The sequence below is a fragment of the Lissotriton helveticus genome, chromosome 7 (assembly GCF_964261635.1).
Source record: "Lissotriton helveticus chromosome 7, aLisHel1.1, whole genome shotgun sequence".
NCBI classification, from domain to species: domain Eukaryota; kingdom Metazoa; phylum Chordata; class Amphibia; order Caudata; family Salamandridae; genus Lissotriton; species Lissotriton helveticus.
In genome coordinates this window covers 1,928,138,814-1,928,159,112 of record NC_136068.1, presented here as the reverse complement: position 1 = coordinate 1,928,159,112, position 20,299 = coordinate 1,928,138,814, and the positions used below count along the sequence as shown (strand labels likewise).

Sequence of the window (20,299 nt, the reverse complement as noted above, 5' to 3'; positions counted from 1 at the left end):
ATTGGTGGCTCATGAACCAGCATTGGGTCAGGTGCAGATCACTCTCCCTTCCCCAACCGGAGCACACAGTAGTGACGGATGCGTCTCTCCTAGGATGGGGCGGCCACATGGGAGAGGTGGAGATCAGAGGCCTCTGGTCTCTGGCGGAGTCCAGGCTCCATATCAACCTTCTGGAGCTTCGGGCGATCCGACTTGCACTGAAGGCATTCCTTACCTTTGTCAAGGGGAGAGTAGTGCAGGTGTTCACGACAACACCACCGCCATGTGGTACTGCAACAAGCAAGGGGGGGTGAGGTCGTGGACCCTATATCAGAAGGCTCTGCGTCTCTGGACATGGCTGGAACGTCAAGGCATTTCCTTGGTGGTTCAACACTTGGCAGGTTTTTTGAACGCCAGGGCGGATGATGGATCACGAATGGCGTCTTCACTCGGAGGTGGCGCAAGTTCTCTTTCAACAGTGGGGAGAGCCTTAGTTAGATCTATTTGCCACAGAAGAGAATGCGCAATATCAGCAGCTCTGCGCGTTGGAATTTCCAAGGCGGCACTCGGTCGGCGATGCTTTTCGTCACGAGTGGAGTTGCCGTCTTTTGTACGCCTTTCCACCTATACCACTTCTACCCAGAGTGCTGAAGATTAGGCACGCCGGGCCCATCCCCATTCTTGTGGCCCCGACTGGGCTCGATGAGTTTGGTATCCCGAGCTGCTCAGTATGAGCGTGGATCCCCCAATCCGACTGCCTCTTCTGGAGGATCTTCTGTAGCAGCAGCAGGGGACGGTTCTCCACCCGAACCTGTCGAGCCTCCACCTCCATGCGTGGAGATTGAGCGGCGACAGTTGATTCCATTTGACTTGCCTTCTGATGTTTGTGATATCATTCTGGCAGCCAGGCGTCCCTCCACTAAATCGGTATACGCCTACAGGTGGATCAAATTTGTGGCATTTCAGAAGTCCTTTTGTTCCTTCTTTCTCTGGCCCAGCAGGGCTCTGCTCTGGGCACTATTAAGGACTACCGTTCTGCAATTTCGGCCTTTCTCAGGCTCCCTGATCAGCCCTTTCTTTTCAAGTACCCTGCTGTAAATAGATTTCTCAAAGGCATTACTCACCTTTTCCCTCCTATTCTGTTTGTGATGCCGCAGTGGGACTTTAATCTGATTGTTACTTATTTGATATGTGCTCCTTTTGAGCCGCTTCACAACTATCCTCTTCGTTTACGAACTTTGAAGACTGCTTTCCTGGTAGCCATCCCCTCCGCTAGGCGCGTGAGTGAGCTCCAGGCTCTTTCCTGTAAACCTCATTTTCTGTCTATTCATCCAGACAAGGTTGTGCTCCGCACTCGTCCTTCCTTCTTGGCAAAGGTTGTTACTCCCTTCCACATCGGGCAAACTATCACCTTGCCCACTTTCTTTACGCCTCCGCACCCTTCCAGAGAGGAAGAGATGCTCCACCGTCTGGACCCAAAACGTGCACTCTTTTTTTACCTGAAGCGCACACAACAGTTCCGGGTGGATGACCAGCTTTTTGTTGTCTACGTGGGCGCCAAGAAAGGCAGAGCTGTACACAAGAGGACTATTTCCCATTGGGTTGTCTTTTGTATAAAAGCCTGTTATTCCCTGGCTAAAAAGGAACCTCCAGTGGGGTTACGCGCCCATTCTACCAGGGCGACAGCAGCTACTACTGCATTGGGACGTGGTGTCCCCCTGCAAGACATCTGTCAGGCAGACACGTGGGATTGGCTGCGCACTTTTACTAAGCATTATTGTCTTGACAGTCAAGTCTGGAGAGACAGCTTCTTTGGCCGTTCCGTTCTCTGTGACTTTCTGGTGCGATCTTGGGTCGCAGACCCACCACCGGGGTTGGTATTGCTGAGGTATCTATTCTAAGGTAAGGAATATATTACTAATGTGCCTCTTTCAGATGCACAAGTTACTTACCTTCGGTAACGATATTTCTGTAAGAGACATTAGTTACTGCTAGATTCCTTACCGCCCCACCCATCCTCCCCGTTCTGCGAACTGATTTTGTGGGTTAAGGTCAGGGCCCTAGTTTAAGGCACCAGTGGTCAGTATCTTGCATGGCTCTGCGTTCCTGGTGCGGACAGTCGTGTACAGAACTGGCGCGAGGGCGGCGTCTAAGTAGCTGCCGCAACGTATTCCTGGGGATCATGATGCCTATGACAGACGCGAAGCCGCCGACGCGATCTTCAGACGCTCAGGGGTACTGCTGACGAAAACTTTCCGGATCCAGTCTGACACCTGGGGTAATTCTAAGGTAAGGAATCTATCACTAACTAATGTCTCTTACAGATGTATTGTTACCGAAGGTAAGTAACTTGTGCATCAGGATTCACCAGGCTCCACCATATGCAAACAACAAATGACTCCAGTTTGTGCCTGCCATACAGATCCACTGCCCTTTCAGCCATCAGGTCTGATACTTATTACTAGCCAGTATTAACAATTTATGTCTCTGTCTTATATTGTTCTTACAGAGTGTTACCCAGACATCAGTCCTGATATTTTATTATCGATTAAGCAAGAGGAAATGTCATATTACAGAGACCAGTGTGCATCAAAGGAAATTGAAAACAGCAAATGTCCCAGCACAGGTGAGTGAATGATTAATAATGTATTTAATATAAGTTCAATGGTACTATTTCTGACTCACTAAATATGGAGAGGTTGCAAATTCCATTTGTTGTTTCCTTTCATTTTCCACATTTGAAAACACTTACCCTCTTGCATTGCCCACAAATTTGTGGCTAGCAACAAACAATAACACGTTGCTTGCAAACGCTCACTCCCCGTGACCACTGGCTTCCTGTTTCATTAAGTTGTAAAAAAAAACCTGAAAGTATCATTACGCAGTTTAATGAATCACAGTTTCCATTGTTTTAGTGACAAAAACAGATGAAAGGCTGAGTGTAGTAGTCTGGAATGAAGCCTGTGACCTACTGATTGTTCTAACATCAGGGTTCACTGTTTTCCCTGCTGGGATATCAGTACTAGATATGTGTGGGAGCATCCTAATTATTGACTTCGGACCAAGATTGAAAGCATGCCAGGAAAGGACCGACACCCTGATTATTAATGGCACCCCTCCGCTCCATGTGCTCGACGAAGTGGGAGGACTGACACCCTGATTATTAATGGTGAGCCTCCACTCCCTGTCCTCGAGGCAGGGAAGGACTGACGCCCTGATTATTAATGACGAGCCTCCGCTCCCTGTTCTTGAGGCAGGGAAGGACTGACACCCTGATTATTAATGACGAGCCTCCGCTCCCTGTCCTTGATGCAGGGAAGGACGGACACCCTGATTATTAATGACGAGCCTCCGCTCCCTGTCCTTGATGCAGGGAAGGATGGAACCCTGATTATTAATGTATTTTTTATTTTTTATTTATTTAAAATTTATAATGCGCAACAGCTACCCGCAGTGGATTTCCCGGTGCAAGGGATAGACTGAAGAAGAAAAGCCAACCACTCAAACAGCACCATGAATCAACTAAAGCGGCATACAAATCATTGGAAAAGTATAGTTTTTAATTTTTTTCTAAAACAGAGAAGATTAGTTTCTGACTTCAGGGTGATGGGTAACGCGTTCCAGTATTTGGGGCCTAGATGGGAAAAGGCCCGATCCCCCATCCTTGCAAGCTTGAATCTTGGGACAACGAAATCGCAGTTGGCAGAAGATCTTAAAGTGCGACTAGGCTTGTAGGGTTGGACCAGACTCTGCAAGTATTTGGGGCCGAGCCCTGCTTAATTTTGAAGAGATAACATAGGGCTTTGAATTTAATACGACTGGGAATCCTAAGCCAGTGTAGATCGCGAAGAGCCTGTGAGGCCGATAATCTCCTCGGGATGTTACAAAGAAGTCGAGCCGACGAGTTTTGAACAACCTGGAGTTTGTTGACGGTAGCAGCGTCGGCACCGAGATAGAGGACATTACCATAGTCCAGGCGAGATGTTACTAACGCCTGGACTACGGTTCTTCTGGTGGTATGAGGCAGCATCCATAGAATTTTCTGGAGCCATCGCAAGGTAGCGAAGCAGATGGCGGCCACCTTAGTGGCCTGCTGTCTCATAGAGAGTTTGTCGTCTATGAGAAATCCGAGGTTGCGAACCACAGAAGTTGGCTGGGGAAGAGGTCCCATGTCACTGGGCCAATGTTGAGGGCCCCACAGATCTTTATGCTTCCCTAAAATAAGAATCTCGGTTTTGTCACCGTTTAGTTTGAGGAGATGCCTCTGCATCCACTCAGCTATACGTGACAATCCAGTTTTCAGAATCGATACACTGTTGCGCTCACTGCTGGAAAGGGAGAAAACAATTTGGGTGTCATCGGCGTATGAAAAAATAGTCAGCCCAGCATCCTCCGCGATGGTGGCCAGGTGTCTCACGTAGATGTTAAACAGCAAGGGGCTGAGTATGGACCCCTGCGGAACGCCGTGCACCAGTGGAAATGTAGCGGATGTGGCTTTAGCGGAGAAGACTTGGAAAGTGCGCTCACTTGAAAGGAGGCAATCCAAGCCAATGCTGGACCATCCACTCCCAGGGATCGGATAGAATTTAAAACGATGGAATGGGACACGGTATCGAACGCCGCGCTCAGATCCAAAAGGATGAGTGCAGATGTTTCCCCGCGGTCGATACCGTGTCGTAAATTCTCAGTCACCCAGAGTAGAGCGGTCTCTGTGGAATGATGCGCACGTAAGCCAGACTGGGAAGGGTGTAAAAATCCCGAGCTTTCCACTAGATGGTTCAACTGAGTGTTGACGTGCCTTTCCAGCACTTTTGAGAGAGCAGGCAACAAGGATATGGGTCTGAAATTAGCGAGATTAGACACATCGGCTCCTGCTTTTTTTTGGAGAGGAACAACCATTGCGTGTTTCCAAGCCTGTGGCACGTGAGATTCTATTAGTGATGCATTTAGGAGTCTCATGAGAACCCGCCGAGGTTCAACAGGGCTCGACAAATCCACTCGACCGCTCGCATTTGCGAGGTAAATTTTATGAGGTCGAGCTATTTTTAGGTTCTACTCGCCCTTTCTGGCGAGTAGGAAAACATACTAACTTTTGTCCTCCGTCTTTGAAAACGGAGCAAATGTGACAAGATAACAAGATTTAAAGGCCTTTTTATTGCTCACAAAGCAAATGAGCAATAAAGATGCCTTTAAATCTTGTTATCTTGTCACATTTGCTCCGCTTTCAGAGACGGAGGTCAAGTAGGCTACTGTTAGGTCGAGGAGTTTTTTTTAAAGTACTAGACCTGCAGGACTAGTACCATTTTTCAGATTTGTCGAGCCCTGTTCAAGATCCAATAATTTGAGAATTTTCACAGGTACAGGGTCACAAGGAGAGCCCGATCTTACGCTGCTTAGGCAGGAGAAGAACAATGTATCATCGAACAATTGCCAGTTTGTGACCTTCACCGTAGGAAGTGGCTGTTCGATCCCGACAACCTGTCCCGGTTGGTGTACATTTGTAGACAAGGGAGCGTCCAAAGAATCGTATATGCGCTCAACTTTAGCAATGAAGAATTTAGCGATGGAGTTACATTGAGTTTCCTCAAGAGCTGGGGGTGTCGGGATATTGTCTGCTCCTGTCAATTTTTTAACAACAGAAAAAAGAGTACGTGGACAATTCTGAGCTTGCGTCACTGTACTCACAGTATGGGCAGCTCTCGCAATTTTACATTGTAAGTGGTATTCCTTTAGAGCTTCTTTATAGACAATCTTCCGTGAGGCCGAGTGAGAGAGCCTCCATTTTCTTTCTAGGGCCTTGCATTTGGATCGCAAGGTCTTCAGGTCAGAGGAAAACCACGGAGCCGGAAGACGGTGGGACCTAAAATGTTTTGGAGTGAGCGGAAGGAGAGTTGTAATGGCATTGGTAAGCCAATGAGAGACCGTGGTGTTCAATTCCAAGACTGAAACCTCACTGTCCTCAGGGCGGGAGTTCGAAAGGTGCAGGTTCAACTTAGTAATATCAAGTTTACCCCACCGATGTATTAATTCACCCTTATCCGCTGTCACTGTTTGCCAAGTTCTTAGTATATGGTAAAGAAAAGTGAACTGCGAAATGGTCGGACCACTCCAATGGACAGTCACTCCGAGAACAGTTAAAAGGAAGATTAGAAAGAATGGGGTCCAATTGATGTCCAGCAGAATGAGTGGATCCAGAATTAAGCAACGAGAGGTTAAGCGCCTCCAGATCAGATAGGAAACGCTTGCTGGTAGGACATAGTGGATCTTCTAGGTGCAGGTTAAGATCACCAAGAATGGTGAAATTAGCCGCCCTAAGAAGTAGGGGGGCTATAGTCTCTGCAAATGAAGATATCCAGGTGAGAGCGTTGTCAGGGGGCCGATAGACCAAGAGGCCCGATAAAGTAATTTGGGGGTTAATTACTAACAGCAATGGCGATATCAGGCCCGGACCTGTCCTGAAGCCATGTTTCAGTGAGAAACAACGCATCGGGTTGCTCTCCGACCAAAAAGTCGTAGATGTGATGTTTGTGTTTCGGGAGGGACCTGCAATAATACTCCAGAACTGGAGTGGAGAGCAGTTAAGAGGTGTTTTAATTCTCCTCCGTCTACCACAAGTACGAACCCGTCGCGTTGCCTTACAGTTAGACATTCTGCCAGTGTGAAAACTACAACCGGCGCATTCAAAGTTATGGGTCGGGAGAAAACAAGAAGTACAATTTGAATGTGTAGTGGAACGTAGGGATTTTAAGACCTCACCAATATAGGAGTGGCCACCATGAAAGCTGGAAGTAGGCGACATGGCCCCTGGGCCCGGTCAGGCGCAGACGGGCAGAACTCTGGCATAACTCCTGCGGAAATTCGGCGATCCCGCTGCGCATATCCGCTGCGCGTTTGCGTGACCTCCTTAAATAGAGGTCTAGCGTCCTTGTGACGTCTAGACCGTAGAGCAAAGCGTCGCCGTCAGGCGTCCTACTCACCCAAGATGGCCGCCGATATTAACAGCCAGGACAAGGGCCCGCAAAACGCGGTGCTGTACGATTATTGTGCAAGTGAGTGGGCGTCAATGTAAAAACAGGGGTAAGTAACACAATTATAAATTAAATAGCAAACAGGATTTTAAAACGCGGTTTGTGCATAAAAAACGGCGTCTAAACAGCAGTTCTAAGCGCAGCGCACTCTGAGCGATTTTCGTGGTGGTAATCAATTGGGAGGTCAGTTAAGTGGCGAGCCTCAGTTAAATGGCGAGCCTCCGCTCCCTGTCCTTGATGCAGGGAAGGACGGACACCCTGATTATTAATGACGAGCCTCCGCTCCCTGTCCTTGATGCAGGGAAGGACGGACACCCTGATTATTAATGACGAGCCTCCGCTCCCTGTCCTTGATGCAGGGAAGGACGGACACCCTGATTATTAATGACGAGCCTCCGCTCCCTGTCCTTGATGCAGGGAAGGACGGACACCCTGATTATTAATGACGAGCCTATGCTCCCTGATCTTGAGGCAGGGGTGGACTGACACCCTGATTATGAATGACGAGCCTCTGCTCCCTGTCCTTGAGGCAGGGGTGGACTGACATCCTGATTATTAATGGCGAGCCTCCGCTCCCTGTCCTTGATGCAGGGAAGGACGGACACCCTGATTATTAATGGCATGCCTCCGCTCCCTGTCCTTTAGGCAGGGAGGACTGACACCCTGATTATTAATGGCATGCCTCCGCTCCCTGTCCTTTAGGCAGGGCAGGACTGACACCCTGATTATTAATGACGAGCCTCTGCTCCCTGTCCTTGAGGCAGGGAGGACTGACACCCTGATTATTAATGGCGAGCCTCTGCTCCCTGTCCTTGAGGCAGGGGTGGACTGACACCCTGATTATGAATGACGAGCCTCTGCTCCCTGTCCTTGAGGCAGGGGTGGACTAACACCCTGATTATTAATGACAAACCTCCGCTCCCTGTCCTTGATGCAGGGAAGGACTGACACCCTGATTATTAATGACAAACCTCCGCTCCCTGTCCTTGATGCAGGGAAGGACGGACACCCTGATTATTAATGGCATGCCTCCGCTCCCTGTCCTTGAGGCAGGGGTGGACTGACACCCTGATTATGAATGACGAGCCTCTGCTCCCTGTCCTTGAGGCAGGGGTGGACTGACACCCTGATTATTAATGACGAGCCTCCGCTCCCTGTCCTTGATGCAGGGAAGGACGGACACCCTGATTATTAATGACAAACCTCCGCTCCCTGTCCTTGAGGCAGGGCAGGACTGACACCCTGATTATTAATTGCGAGCCTCCGCTCCCTGTCTTTGAGGCAGGGAAGGACTGACACCCCGATTATTAATGACAAACCTCCGCTCCCTGTCCTTGATGCAGGGAGAGGACTGACACCCTGATTATTAATGGCGAGCCTCCGCTCCCTGTCTTCGAGGCAGGGAAGGACGGACACCCTGATTATTAATGACAAACCTCCGCTCCCTGTCCTTGAGGCAGGGCAGGACTGACACCCTTATTATTAATTGCGAGCCTCCGCTCCCTGTCTTTGAGGCAGGGAAGGACTGACACCCTGATTATTAATGACAAACCTCCGCTCCCTGTCCTTGATGCAGGGAGAGGACTGACACCCTGATTATTAATGACAAACCTCCGCTCCCTGTCCTTGATGCAGGGAGAGGACTGACACCCTGATTATTAATGGCGAGCCTCCGCTCCCTGTCTTCGAGGCAGGGAAGGACGGACACCCTGATTATTAATGACAAACCTCCGCTCCCTGTCCTTGAGGCAGGGCAGGACTGACACCCTTATTATTAATTGCGAGCCTCCGCTCCCTGTCTTTGAGGCAGGGAAGGACTGACACCCTGATTATTAATGACAAACCTCCGCTCCCTGTCCTTGATGCAGGGAGAGGACTGACACCCTGATTATTAATGGCGAGCCTCCGCTCCCTGTCTTTGAGGCAGGGAAGGACTGACACCCTGATTATGAATGACGAACCTCTGCTCCCTGTCCTTGAGGCAGGGGTGGAATGACACCCTGATTATTAATGGCGAGCCTCCGCTCCCTGTCCTTGAGGCAGGGGTGGACTGACACCCTGATTATTAATGACGAGCCTCTGCTCCCTGTCCTTGAGGCAGGGATGGAATGACACCCTGATTATTAATGGCGAGCCTCCGCTCCCTGTCCTTGAGGCAGGGGTGGACTGACACCCTGATTATGAATGACGAGCCTCTGCTCCCTGTCCTTGAGGCAGGGGTGGACTGACACCCTGATTATTAATGACAAACCTCCGCTCCCTGTCCTTGATGCAGGGAAGGACGGACACCCTGATTATTAATGACAAACCTCCGCTCCCTGTCCTTGATGCAGGGAAGGACGGACACCCTGATTATTAATGGCATGCCTCCGCTCCCTGTCCTTTAGGCAGGGAGGACTGACACCCTGATTATTAATGGCATGCCTCCGCTCCCTGTCTTTGAGGCAGGGGTGGACTGACACCCTGATTATTAATGATGAGCCTCCGCTCCCTGTCCTTGAGGCAGGGAAGGACGGACACCCTGATTATTAATGACAAACCTCCGCTCCCTGTCCTTGAGGCAGGGCAGGACTGACACCCTGATTATTAATGACATACCTCCGCTCCCTGTCCTTGAGGCAGGGCTGGACTGACACCCTGATTATTAATTGCGAGCCTACGCTCCCTGTCCTTGAGGCAGGGAAAGACTGACACCCTGATTATTAATGACAAACCTCCGCTCCCTGTCCTTGAGGCAGGGAAAGACTGACACCCTGATTATTAATGACGAGCCTCTGCTCCCTGTCCTTGAGGCAGGGGTGGAATGACACCCTGATTATTAATGGCGAGCCTCCGCTCCCTGTCCTTGAGGCAGGGGTGGACTGACACCCTGATTATGAATGACGAGCCTCTGCTCCCTGTCCTTGAGGCAGGGGTGGACTGACACCCTGATTATTAATGACAAACCTCCGCTCCCTGTCCTTGATGCAGGGAAGGACGGACACCCTGATTATTAATGGCATGCCTCCGCTCCCTGTCCTTTAGGCAGGGAGGACTGACACCCTGATTATTAATGGCATGCCTCCGCTCCCTGTCCTTTAGGCAGGGAGGACTGACACCCTGATTATTAATGGCATGCCTCCGCTCCCTGTCCTTTAGGCAGGGAGGACTGACACCCTGATTATTAATGGCGAGCCTCTGCTCCCTGTCCTTGAGGCAGGGGTGGACTGACACCCTGATTATGAATGACGAGCCTCTGCTCCCTGTCCTTGAGGCAGGGGTGGAATGACACCCTGATTATTAATGGCGAGCCTCCGCTCCCTGTCCTTGAGGCAGGGCAGGACTGACACCCTGATTATTAATGACGAGCCTCTGCTCCCTGTCCTTGAGGCAGGGGTGGACTGACACCCTGATTATTAATGGCGAGCCTCCGCTCCCTGTCCTTGAGGCAGGGGTGGACTGACACCCTGATTATGAATGACGAGCCTCTGCTCCCTGTCCTTGAGGCAGGGGTGGACTAACACCCTGATTATTAATGACAAACCTCCGCTCCCTGTCCTTGATGCAGGGAAGGACGGACACCCTGATTATTAATGACAAACCTCCGCTCCCTGTCCTTGATGCAGGGAAGGACGGACACCCTGATTATTAATGGCATGCCTCCGCTCCCTGTCCTTGAGGCAGGGGTGGACTGACACCCTGATTATGAATGACGAGCCTCTGCTCCCTGTCCTTGAGGCAGGGGTGGACTGACACCCTGATTATTAATGACGAGCCTCCGCTCCCTGTCCTTGATGCAGGGAAGGACGGACACCCTGATTATTAATGACAAACCTCCGCTCCCTGTCCTTGAGGCAGGGCAGGACTGACACCCTGATTATTAATTGCGAGCCTCCGCTCCCTGTCTTTGAGGCAGGGAAGGACTGACACCCTGATTATTAATGACAAACCTCCGCTCCCTGTCCTTGATGCAGGGAGAGGACTGACACCCTGATTATTAATGGCGAGCCTCCGCTCCCTGTCTTCGAGGCAGGGAAGGACGGACACCCTGATTATTAATGACAAACCTCCGCTCCCTGTCCTTGAGGCAGGGCAGGACTGACACCCTTATTATTAATTGCGAGCCTCCGCTCCCTGTCTTTGAGGCAGGGAAGGACTGACACCCTGATTATTAATGACAAACCTCCGCTCCCTGTCCTTGATGCAGGGAGAGGACTGACACCCTGATTATTAATGGCGAGCCTCCGCTCCCTGTCTTTGAGGCAGGGAAGGACTGACACCCTGATTATTAATGACGAGCCTCCGCTCCCTGTCCTTGATGCAGGGAGAGGACTGACACCCTGATTATTAATTGCGAGCCTCCGCTCCCTGTCTTTGAGGCAGGGAAGGACTGACACCCTGATTATTAATGACGAGCCTCCGCTCCCTGTCCTTGATGCAGGGAGAGGACTGACACCCTGATTATTAATGGCGAGCCTCCGCTCCCTGTCTTCGAGGCAGGGAAGGACGGACACCCTGATTATTAATGGCGAGCCTCTGCTCCCTGTCCTTGAGGCAGGGGTGGACTGACACCCTGATTATTAATGGCATGCCTCCACTCCCTGTCTTTGAGGCAGCAGAGGACTGACACCCTGATTATTAATGACAAACCTCCGCTCCCTGTCCTTGAGGCAGGGAAAGACTGACACCCTGATTATTAACGGCGAGCCTCCGCTCCCTGTCATTGATGCAGGGAAGGACTGACACCCTGAATATTAATGACAAACCTCCACTCCCTGTCCTTGAGGCAGGGAAAGACTGACACCCTGATTATTAATGACGAGCCTCCGCTCCCTGTCCTTGATGCAGGGAAGGACGGACACCCTGCTTATTAACGGCGAGCCTCAGCTCCCTGTCCTTGAGGCAGGGAAAGACTGACACCCTGATTATTAATGACGAGCCTCAGCTCCCTGTCCTTGATGCAGGGAAGGACGGACACCCTGCTTATTAACGGCGAGCCTCAGCTCTCTGTCCTTGAGGCAGGAAAAGACTGACACCCTGATTATTAATGACGAGCCTCTGCTCCCTGTCCTTGAGGCAGGGGTGGACTGACACCCTGATTATTAATGACAAACCTCTGCTCCCTGTCCTTGAGGCAGGGAAAGACTGACACCCTGATTATTAACGGCGAGCCTCAGCTCCCTGTCCTTGAGGCAGGGAAAGACTGACACCCTGATTATTAATGACGAGCCTCCGCTCCCTGTCCTTGAGGCAGGGAAAGACTGACACCCTGAATATTAATGGCGAGCCTCTGCTCCCTGTCCTTGAGGCAGGGAAAGACTGACACCCTGATTATTAATGACAAACCTCCGCTTGATGTCCTTGAGGCAGGGAAAGACTGACACCCTGATTATTAATGACAAACCTCCGCTTGATGTCCTTGAGGCAGGGAAAGACTGACACCCTGATTATTAATGACGAGCCTCTGCTCCCTGTCCTTGAGGCAGGGAAAGACGGACACCCTGATTATTAATGGCGAGCCTCCGCTCCCTGTCCTGGAGGAAGGGGTGGACTGACACCCTGATTATTAATGACGAGCCTCCGCTCCCTGTCCTTGAGGCAGGGGTGGACGGACACCCTGATTATTAATGACGAGCCTCCGCTCCCTGTCCTTGAGGCAGGGGTGGACGGACACCCTGATTATTAATGACGAGCCTCCGCTCCCTGTCTTTGAGGCAGGGAAAGACGGACACCCTGATTATTAATGGCGAGCCTCCGCTCCCTGTCCTTGAGGCAGGGGTGGACTGACACCCTGATTATTAATGACGAGCCTCCGCTCCCTGTCCTTGAGGCAGGGGTGGACGGACACCCTGATTATTAATGACGAGCCTCCGCTCCCTGTCCTTGAGGCAGGGAAAGACTGACACCCTGATTATTAATGACGAGCCTCTGCTCCCTGTCCTTGAGGCAGGGGTGGACTGACACCCTGATTATTAATGACAAACCTCCGCTCCCTGTCTTCGAGGCAGGGAAGGACCGACACCCTATTAATGACAAACCTCCGCTCCCTGTCCTTGAGGCAGGGAAGGACTGACACCCTGATTATTAATGACAAACCTCCGCTCCCTGTCCTTGAGGCAGGGCAGGACTGACACCCTGATTATTAATTGCGAGCCTCCGCTCCCTGTCTTTGAGGCAGGGAAGGACTGACACCCTGATTATTAATGACAAACCTCCGCTCCCTGTCCTTGATGCAGGGAGAGGACTGACACCCTGATTATTAATGGCGAGCCTCCGCTCCCTGTCTTCGAGGCAGGGAAGGACGGACACCCTGATTATTAATGGCGAGCCTCTGCTCCCTGTCCTTGAGGCAGGGGTGGACTGACACCCTGATTATTAATGGCATGCCTCCACTCCCTGTCTTTGAGGCAGCAGAGGACTGACACCCTGATTATTAATGACAAACCTCCGCTCCCTGTCCTTGAGGCAGGGAAAGACTGACACCCTGATTATTAACGGCGAGCCTCCGCTCCCTGTCATTGATGCAGGGAAGGACTGACACCCTGAATATTAATGACAAACCTCCACTCCCTGTCCTTGAGGCAGGGAAAGACTGACACCCTGATTATTAATGACGAGCCTCCGCTCCCTGTCCTTGATGCAGGGAAGGACGGACACCCTGCTTATTAACGGCGAGCCTCAGCTCCCTGTCCTTGAGGCAGGGAAAGACTGACACCCTGATTATTAATGACGAGCCTCAGCTCCCTGTCCTTGATGCAGGGAAGGACGGACACCCTGCTTATTAACGGCGAGCCTCAGCTCCCTGTCCTTGAGGGAGGGAAAGACTGACACCCTGATTATTAATGACGAGCCTCTGCTCCCTGTCCTTGAGGCAGGGGTTGACTGACACCCTGATTATTAATGACAAACCTCCGCTCCCTGTCCTTAAGGCAGGGAAAGACTGACACCCTGATTATTAATGACAAACCTCCGCTCCCTGTCCTTGAGGCAGGGAAAGACTGACACCCTGATTATTAACGGCGAGCCTCAGCTCCCTGTCCTTGAGGCAGGGAAAGACTGACACCCTGATTATTAATGACGAGCCTCCGCTCCCTGTCATTGATGCAGGGAAGGACTGACACCCTGAATATTAATGACAAACCTCCACTCCCTGTCCATGAGGCAGGGAAAGACTGACACCCTGATTATTAATGACGAGCCTCCGCTCCCTGTCCTTGATGCAGGGAAGGACGGACACCCTGCTTATTAACGGCGAGCCTCAGCTCCCTGTCCTTGAGGCAGGGAAAGACTGACACCCTGATTATTAATGACGAGCCTCAGCTCCCTGTCCTTGATGCAGGGAAGGACGGACACCCTGCTTATTAACGGCGAGCCTCAGCTCCCTGTCCTTGAGGCAGGGAAAGACTGACACCCTGATTATTAATGACGAGCCTCTGCTCCCTGTCCTTGAGGCAGGGGTGGACTGACACCCTGATTATTAATGACAAACCTCCGCTCCCTGTCCTTGAGGCAGGGAAAGACTGACACCCTGATTATTAATGACAAACCTCCGCTCCCTGTCCTTGAGGCAGGGAAAGACTGACACCCTGAATATTAACGGCGAGCCTCAGCTCCCTGTCCTTGAGGCAGGGAAAGACTGACACCCTGATTATTAATGACGAGCCTCCGCTCCCTGTCCTTGAGGCAGGGAAAGACTGACACCCTGATTATTAATGGCGAGCCTCTGCTCCCTGTCCTTGAGGCAGGGAAAGACTGACACCCTGATTATTAATGACAAACCTCCGCTTGATGTCCTTGAGGCAGGGAAAGACTGACACCCTGATTATTAATGACAAACCTCCGCTTGATGTCCTTGAGGCAGGGAAAGACTGACACCCTGATTATTAATGACGAGCCTCTGCTCCCTGTCCTTGAGGCAGGGAAAGACGGACACCCTGATTATTAATGGCGAGCCTCCGCTCCCTGTCCTTGAGGAAGGGGTGGACTGACACCCTGATTATTAATGACGAGCCTCCGCTCCCTGTCCTTGAGGCAGGGGTGGACGGACACCCTGATTATTAATGACGAGCCTCCGCTCCCTGTCCTTGAGGCAGGGGTGGACGGACACCCTGATTATTAATGACGAGCCTCCGCTCCCTGTCCTTGAGGCAGGGAAAGACGGACACCCTGATTATTAATGGCGAGCCTCCGCTCCCTGTCCTTGAGGCAGGGGTGGACTGACACCCTGATTATTAATGACGAGCCTCCGCTCCCTGTCCTTGAGGCAGGGGTGGACGGACACCCTGATTATTAATGACGAGCCTCCGCTCCCTGTCCTTGAGGCAGGGAAAGACTGACACCCTGATTATTAATGACAAACCTCCGCTTGATGTCCTTGAGGCAGGGAAAGACTGACACCCTGATTATTAATGACAAACCTCCGCTTGATGTCCTTGAGGCAGGGAAAGACTGACACCCTGATTATTAATGACAAACCTCCGCTTGATGTCCTTGAGGCAGGGAAAGACTGACACCCTGATTATTAATGACAAACCTCCGCTTGATGTCCTTGAGGCAGGGAAAGACTGACACCCTGATTATTAATGACGAGCCTCTGCTCCCTGTCCTTGAGGCAGGGGTGGACTGACACCCTGATTATTAATGACAAACCTCCGCTCCCTGTCTTCGAGGCAGGGAAGGACCGACACCCTGACTATTAATGACAAACCTCCGCTCCCTGTCCTTGAGGCAGGGAAGGACTGACACCCTGATTATTAATGACAAACCTCCGCTCCCTGTCCTTGAGGCAGGGCAGGACTGACACCCTGATTATTAATTGCGAGCCTCCGCTCCCTGTCTTTGAGGCAGGGAAGGACTGACACCCTGATTATTAATGACAAACCTCCGCTCCCTGTCCTTGATGCAGGGAGAGGACTGACACCCTGATTATTAATGGCGAGCCTCCGCTCCCTGTCTTCGAGGCAGGGAAGGACGGACACCCTGATTATTAATGGCGAGCCTCTGCTCCCTGTCCTTGAGGCAGGGGTGGACTGACACCCTGATTATTAATGGCATGCCTCCACTCCCTGTCTTTGAGGCAGCAGAGGACTGACACCCTGATTATTAACGGCGAGCCTCAGCTCCCTGTCCTTGAGGCAGGGAAAGACTGACACCCTGATTATTAATGACGAGCCTCCGCTCCCTGTCATTGATGCAGGGAAGGACTGACACCCTGAATATTAATGACAAACCTCCACTCCCTGTCCTTGAGGCAGGGAAAGACTGACACCCTGATTATTAATGACGAGCCTCCGCTCCCTGTCCTTGATGCAGGGAAGGACGGACACCCTGCTTTTTAACGGCGAGCCTCAGCTCCCTGTCCTTGAGGCAGGGAAAGACTGACACCCTGATTATTAATGACGAGCCTCAGCTCCCTGTCCTTGATGCAGGGAAGGACGGACACCCTGCTTATTAACGGCGAGCCTCAGCTCCCTGTCCTTGAGGCAGGGAAAGACTGACACCCTGATTATTAATGACGAGCCTCTGCTCCCTGTCCTTGAGGCAGGGGTGGACTGACACCCTGATTATTAATGACAAACCTCCGCTCCCTGTCCTTGAGGCAGGGAAAGACTGACACCCTGATTATTAATGACAAACCTCCGCTCCCTGTCCTTGAGGCAGGGAAAGACTGACACCCTAATTATTAACGGCAAGCCTCAGCTCCCTGTCCTTGAGGCAGGGAAAGACTGACACCCTGATTATTAATGACGAGCCTCCGCTCCCTGTCCTTGAGGCAGGGAAAGACTGACACCCTGATTATTAATGGCGAGCCTCTGCTCCCTGTCCTTGAGGCAGGGAAAGACTGACACCCTGATTATTAATGACAAACCTCCGCTTGATGTCCTTGAGGCAGGGAAAGACTGACACCCTGATTATTAATGACAAACCTCCGCTTGATGTCCTTGAGGCAGGGAAAGACTGACACCCTGATTATTAATGACGAGCCTCTGCTCCCTGTCCTTGAGGCAGGGAAAGACGGACACCCTGATTATTAATGGCGAGCCTCCGCTCCCTGTCCTTGAGGAAGGGGTGGACTGACACCCTGATTATTAATGACGAGCCTCCGCTCCCTGTCCTTGAGGCAGGGGTGGACGGACACCCTGATTATTAATGACGAGCCTCCGCTCCCTGTCCTTGAGGCAGGGGTGGACGGACACCCTGATTATTAATGACGAGCCTCCGCTCCCTGTCCTTGAGGCAGGGAAAGACGGACACCCTGATTATTAATGGCGAGCCTCCGCTCCCTGTCCTTGAGGCAGGGGTGGACTGACACCCTGATTATTAATGACGAGCCTCCGCTCCCTGTCCTTGTGGCAGGGGTGGACGGACACCCTGACTATTAATGACAAACCTCCGCTCCCTGTCCTTGAGGCAGGGAAGGACTGACACCCTGATTATTAATGACAAACCTCCGCTCCCTGTCCTTGAGGCAGGGCAGGACTGACACCCTGATTATTAATTGCGAGCCTCCGCTCCCTGTCTTTGAGGCAGGGAAGGACTGACACCCTGATTATTAATGACAAACCTCCGCTCCCTGTCCTTGATGCAGGGAGAGGACTGACACCCTGATTATTAATGGCGAGCCTCCGCTCCCTGTCTTCGAGGCAGGGAAGGACGGACACCCTGATTATTAATGGCGAGCCTCTGCTCCCTGTCCTTGAGGCAGGGGTGGACTGACACCCTGATTATTAATGGCATGCCTCCACTCCCTGTCTTTGAGGCAGCAGAGGACTGACACCCTGATTATTAATGACAAACCTCCGCTCCCTGTCCTTGAGGCAGGGAAAGACTGACACCCTGATTATTAACGGCGAGCCTCCGCTCCCTGTCATTGATGCAGGGAAGGACTGACACCCTGAATATTAATGACAAACCTCCACTCCCTGTCCTTGAGGCAGGGAATGACTGACACCCTGATTATTAATGACGAGCCTCCGCTCCCTGTCCTTGATGCAGGGAAGGACGGACACCCTGCTTATTAACGGCGAGCCTCAGCTCCCTGTCCTTGAGGCAGGGAAAGACTGACACCCTGATTATTAATGACGAGCCTCAGCTCCCTGTCCTTGATGCAGGGAAGGACGGACACCCTGCTTATTAACGGCGAGCCTCAGCTCCCTGTCCTTGAGGCAGGGAAAGACTGACACCCTGATTATTAATGACAAGCCTCTGCTCCCTGTCCTTGAGGCAGGGAAGGACGGACACCCTGATTATTCCTGACATATGAGCAGGCGGAAGAGACCTTTGGCCTTAGTGGAGGACAGTATCTACATTACCAGGGACTACGCGACTTAATACACTCGGTCTGGCCTCAGTGTCCAGAGGTACCTCCAATGACTCACACCTTACATATTCTTTTGCCCTGCGGCAGGGGACGCCGGCTAATCTCCCTGCTATACGCAGCTATGAAACGTGACTCTCCCCCTCCGGTGCGGCCGGCCTGGCCGGCCTGGGAGACAGATTTGGGCTCGCCGTTGGACCAGGGGCAGCGCAAGCGTATAGGGGCTTTGACGCGTCAGGTATCATGCAATGCGCGCTTTAAATTAATTTTTAATTTCCTGCACCGCACCTATCTCACTCCGATTTGGTTGAGTCGTTACTCGGAGAGCAGCGGGAACAGTTGCCCCAGATGTAACGTAGAGGGGGCGGGCTTCCTGCACTTAGCCTGGGACTGCCCGTTAATTAGGTGCTTTTGGGCAAACATCGTAGATCACATAACTGCTACTACAGGCCTCCGGATTACGCTGACACCCTTACATTGCCTACTGGCGTTAGTCCCTAGGCCGAGGAAACGGAAACTCTCTTATAAATAACTGCAACTGATGTTAGTGCTGGCCAGGCGCAGTGTAGCTATAACTTGGATGGGACAGAGGGCCCCGGAGATTCCCACATGGCTTAGAGACGTGAGAGAATGGTCCCTCGCAGAAGAAACACATATGCAGACTACTAGGAGGGATGAGAAATTGCAAGAGGACCTCCTTGCCTGGCGGGCCATGTGTATCTCAGGATTAGCAATGAGAGAGCACTCTTCCCACAGCGATTCCAATGGGACTAGTGCCGAATTATACTCAGCACAGGGATCGGGGTCTGAAGGGGAGGATGGGGGTGACTCCTAAGGGGTATTTGGTACAGATCATGGTGCGGGGCCTGGTTATCTCCTCACGATAACGCTTATTTATTCATTTGCTTGTAACTTTATTATTCCATGGATCTAAGCATAGCCAGGTGTAAATAAAGTTAAAAAAACAAAACATTGAACCCTCTCAGGAGTTAACTACAGTAACTCCCGAGACAAGACACTAGACATGTTACCTTCCCTTCCTTTTTGGAATCATTTGCGGCAGTAGTGTTCCAAGGCTCCTAAACGCAGCACGGAACTAGTCTAATGTTTTTGACTACAATTAAGGTCACTATGATGCAGAAACCAGGACTACAAGTCAGTAACCATTTTGGCCCAGAAGCCCCTCATCTCCACCTCGCCTTTGTAACCTCCCAACCCAGAGATGGTTCACCAAAGTTTACTCCGGGTGAAACAAGGAGTGCGGCTTGCTGAAAGTCATGTTGGCATCCTAATGCCACCACTAAGTTCGTGAGCCAAAGCATGAAGAGTGTTCAAGAGGAATCCAAACTGAAAGGATGAAACACTGATCGGTCTCAGAGATGTCCCGCCGGTTGGGTCCGCCTCAAGTGGAGGCTTCAGTGCAGAGCTCGCATGTGCCACAGGGTCTTGGGCATTATTCAGATGCTCTAGGCTAGGAGACCAAGAAACGTTAGAACAGACCATGCTGGAATGTAGGAACACCCCCCAAAATCAGGATCATTTCTTCAGTGTTCTCACTCCCCTTCACCCTGAAACAAAATACTAACTTCTTGTCCTTTAACCGCATCGGTGCGGCGCATTTTCCCGCTGTGCGCTGAAGAAAGCAGAATCCCATTGTTCATGACGAGCTCAGCTCGTCATGAGCGTACGAGAGGTGTACCTCATGACGAGCTCAGCTCGTCATGAGCGTACGAGAGGTGTACCTCATGACGAGCTGAGCTCGTCATGAGCGTCCAAGGTGTTAAGAAGTCTCTCAAAACATTTTTATTTTCGACTTCCTAATTATTCCAGCATTTCCAGCAATAGCGCAAGCGCTGAGATACCCCTTTGGGGGTCGATTCCTGCGCTATACAAGAATATAAATAAATAAATAAATAAAGTGTTCTGGATTCGCTGCAGGGGAAGGCTTTGTATTCCACGGTCTGTAAAAGGAATCCTCTGCAGAGGCTAAAGGAGG

At 51.4% G+C, this 20,299-nt stretch overlaps 1 protein-coding gene across 5 annotated transcripts in view; it reads left to right on the top strand.

Moving 5' to 3' along the window:
- LOC144770906 (uncharacterized) overlaps positions 1-20,299 on the top strand; it is a 330,820-nt gene that overhangs the window by 194,348 nt on the left and 116,173 nt on the right. For all 5 annotated transcript variants that reach the window (XM_078655698.1, XM_078655702.1, XM_078655697.1 and 2 more), the window contains exon 8: positions 2,489-2,605. In XM_078655698.1, the coding sequence (XP_078511824.1) occupies positions 2,489-2,605 (117 nt within the window). The remainder of the gene's footprint in view (positions 1-2,488; positions 2,606-20,299) is intronic.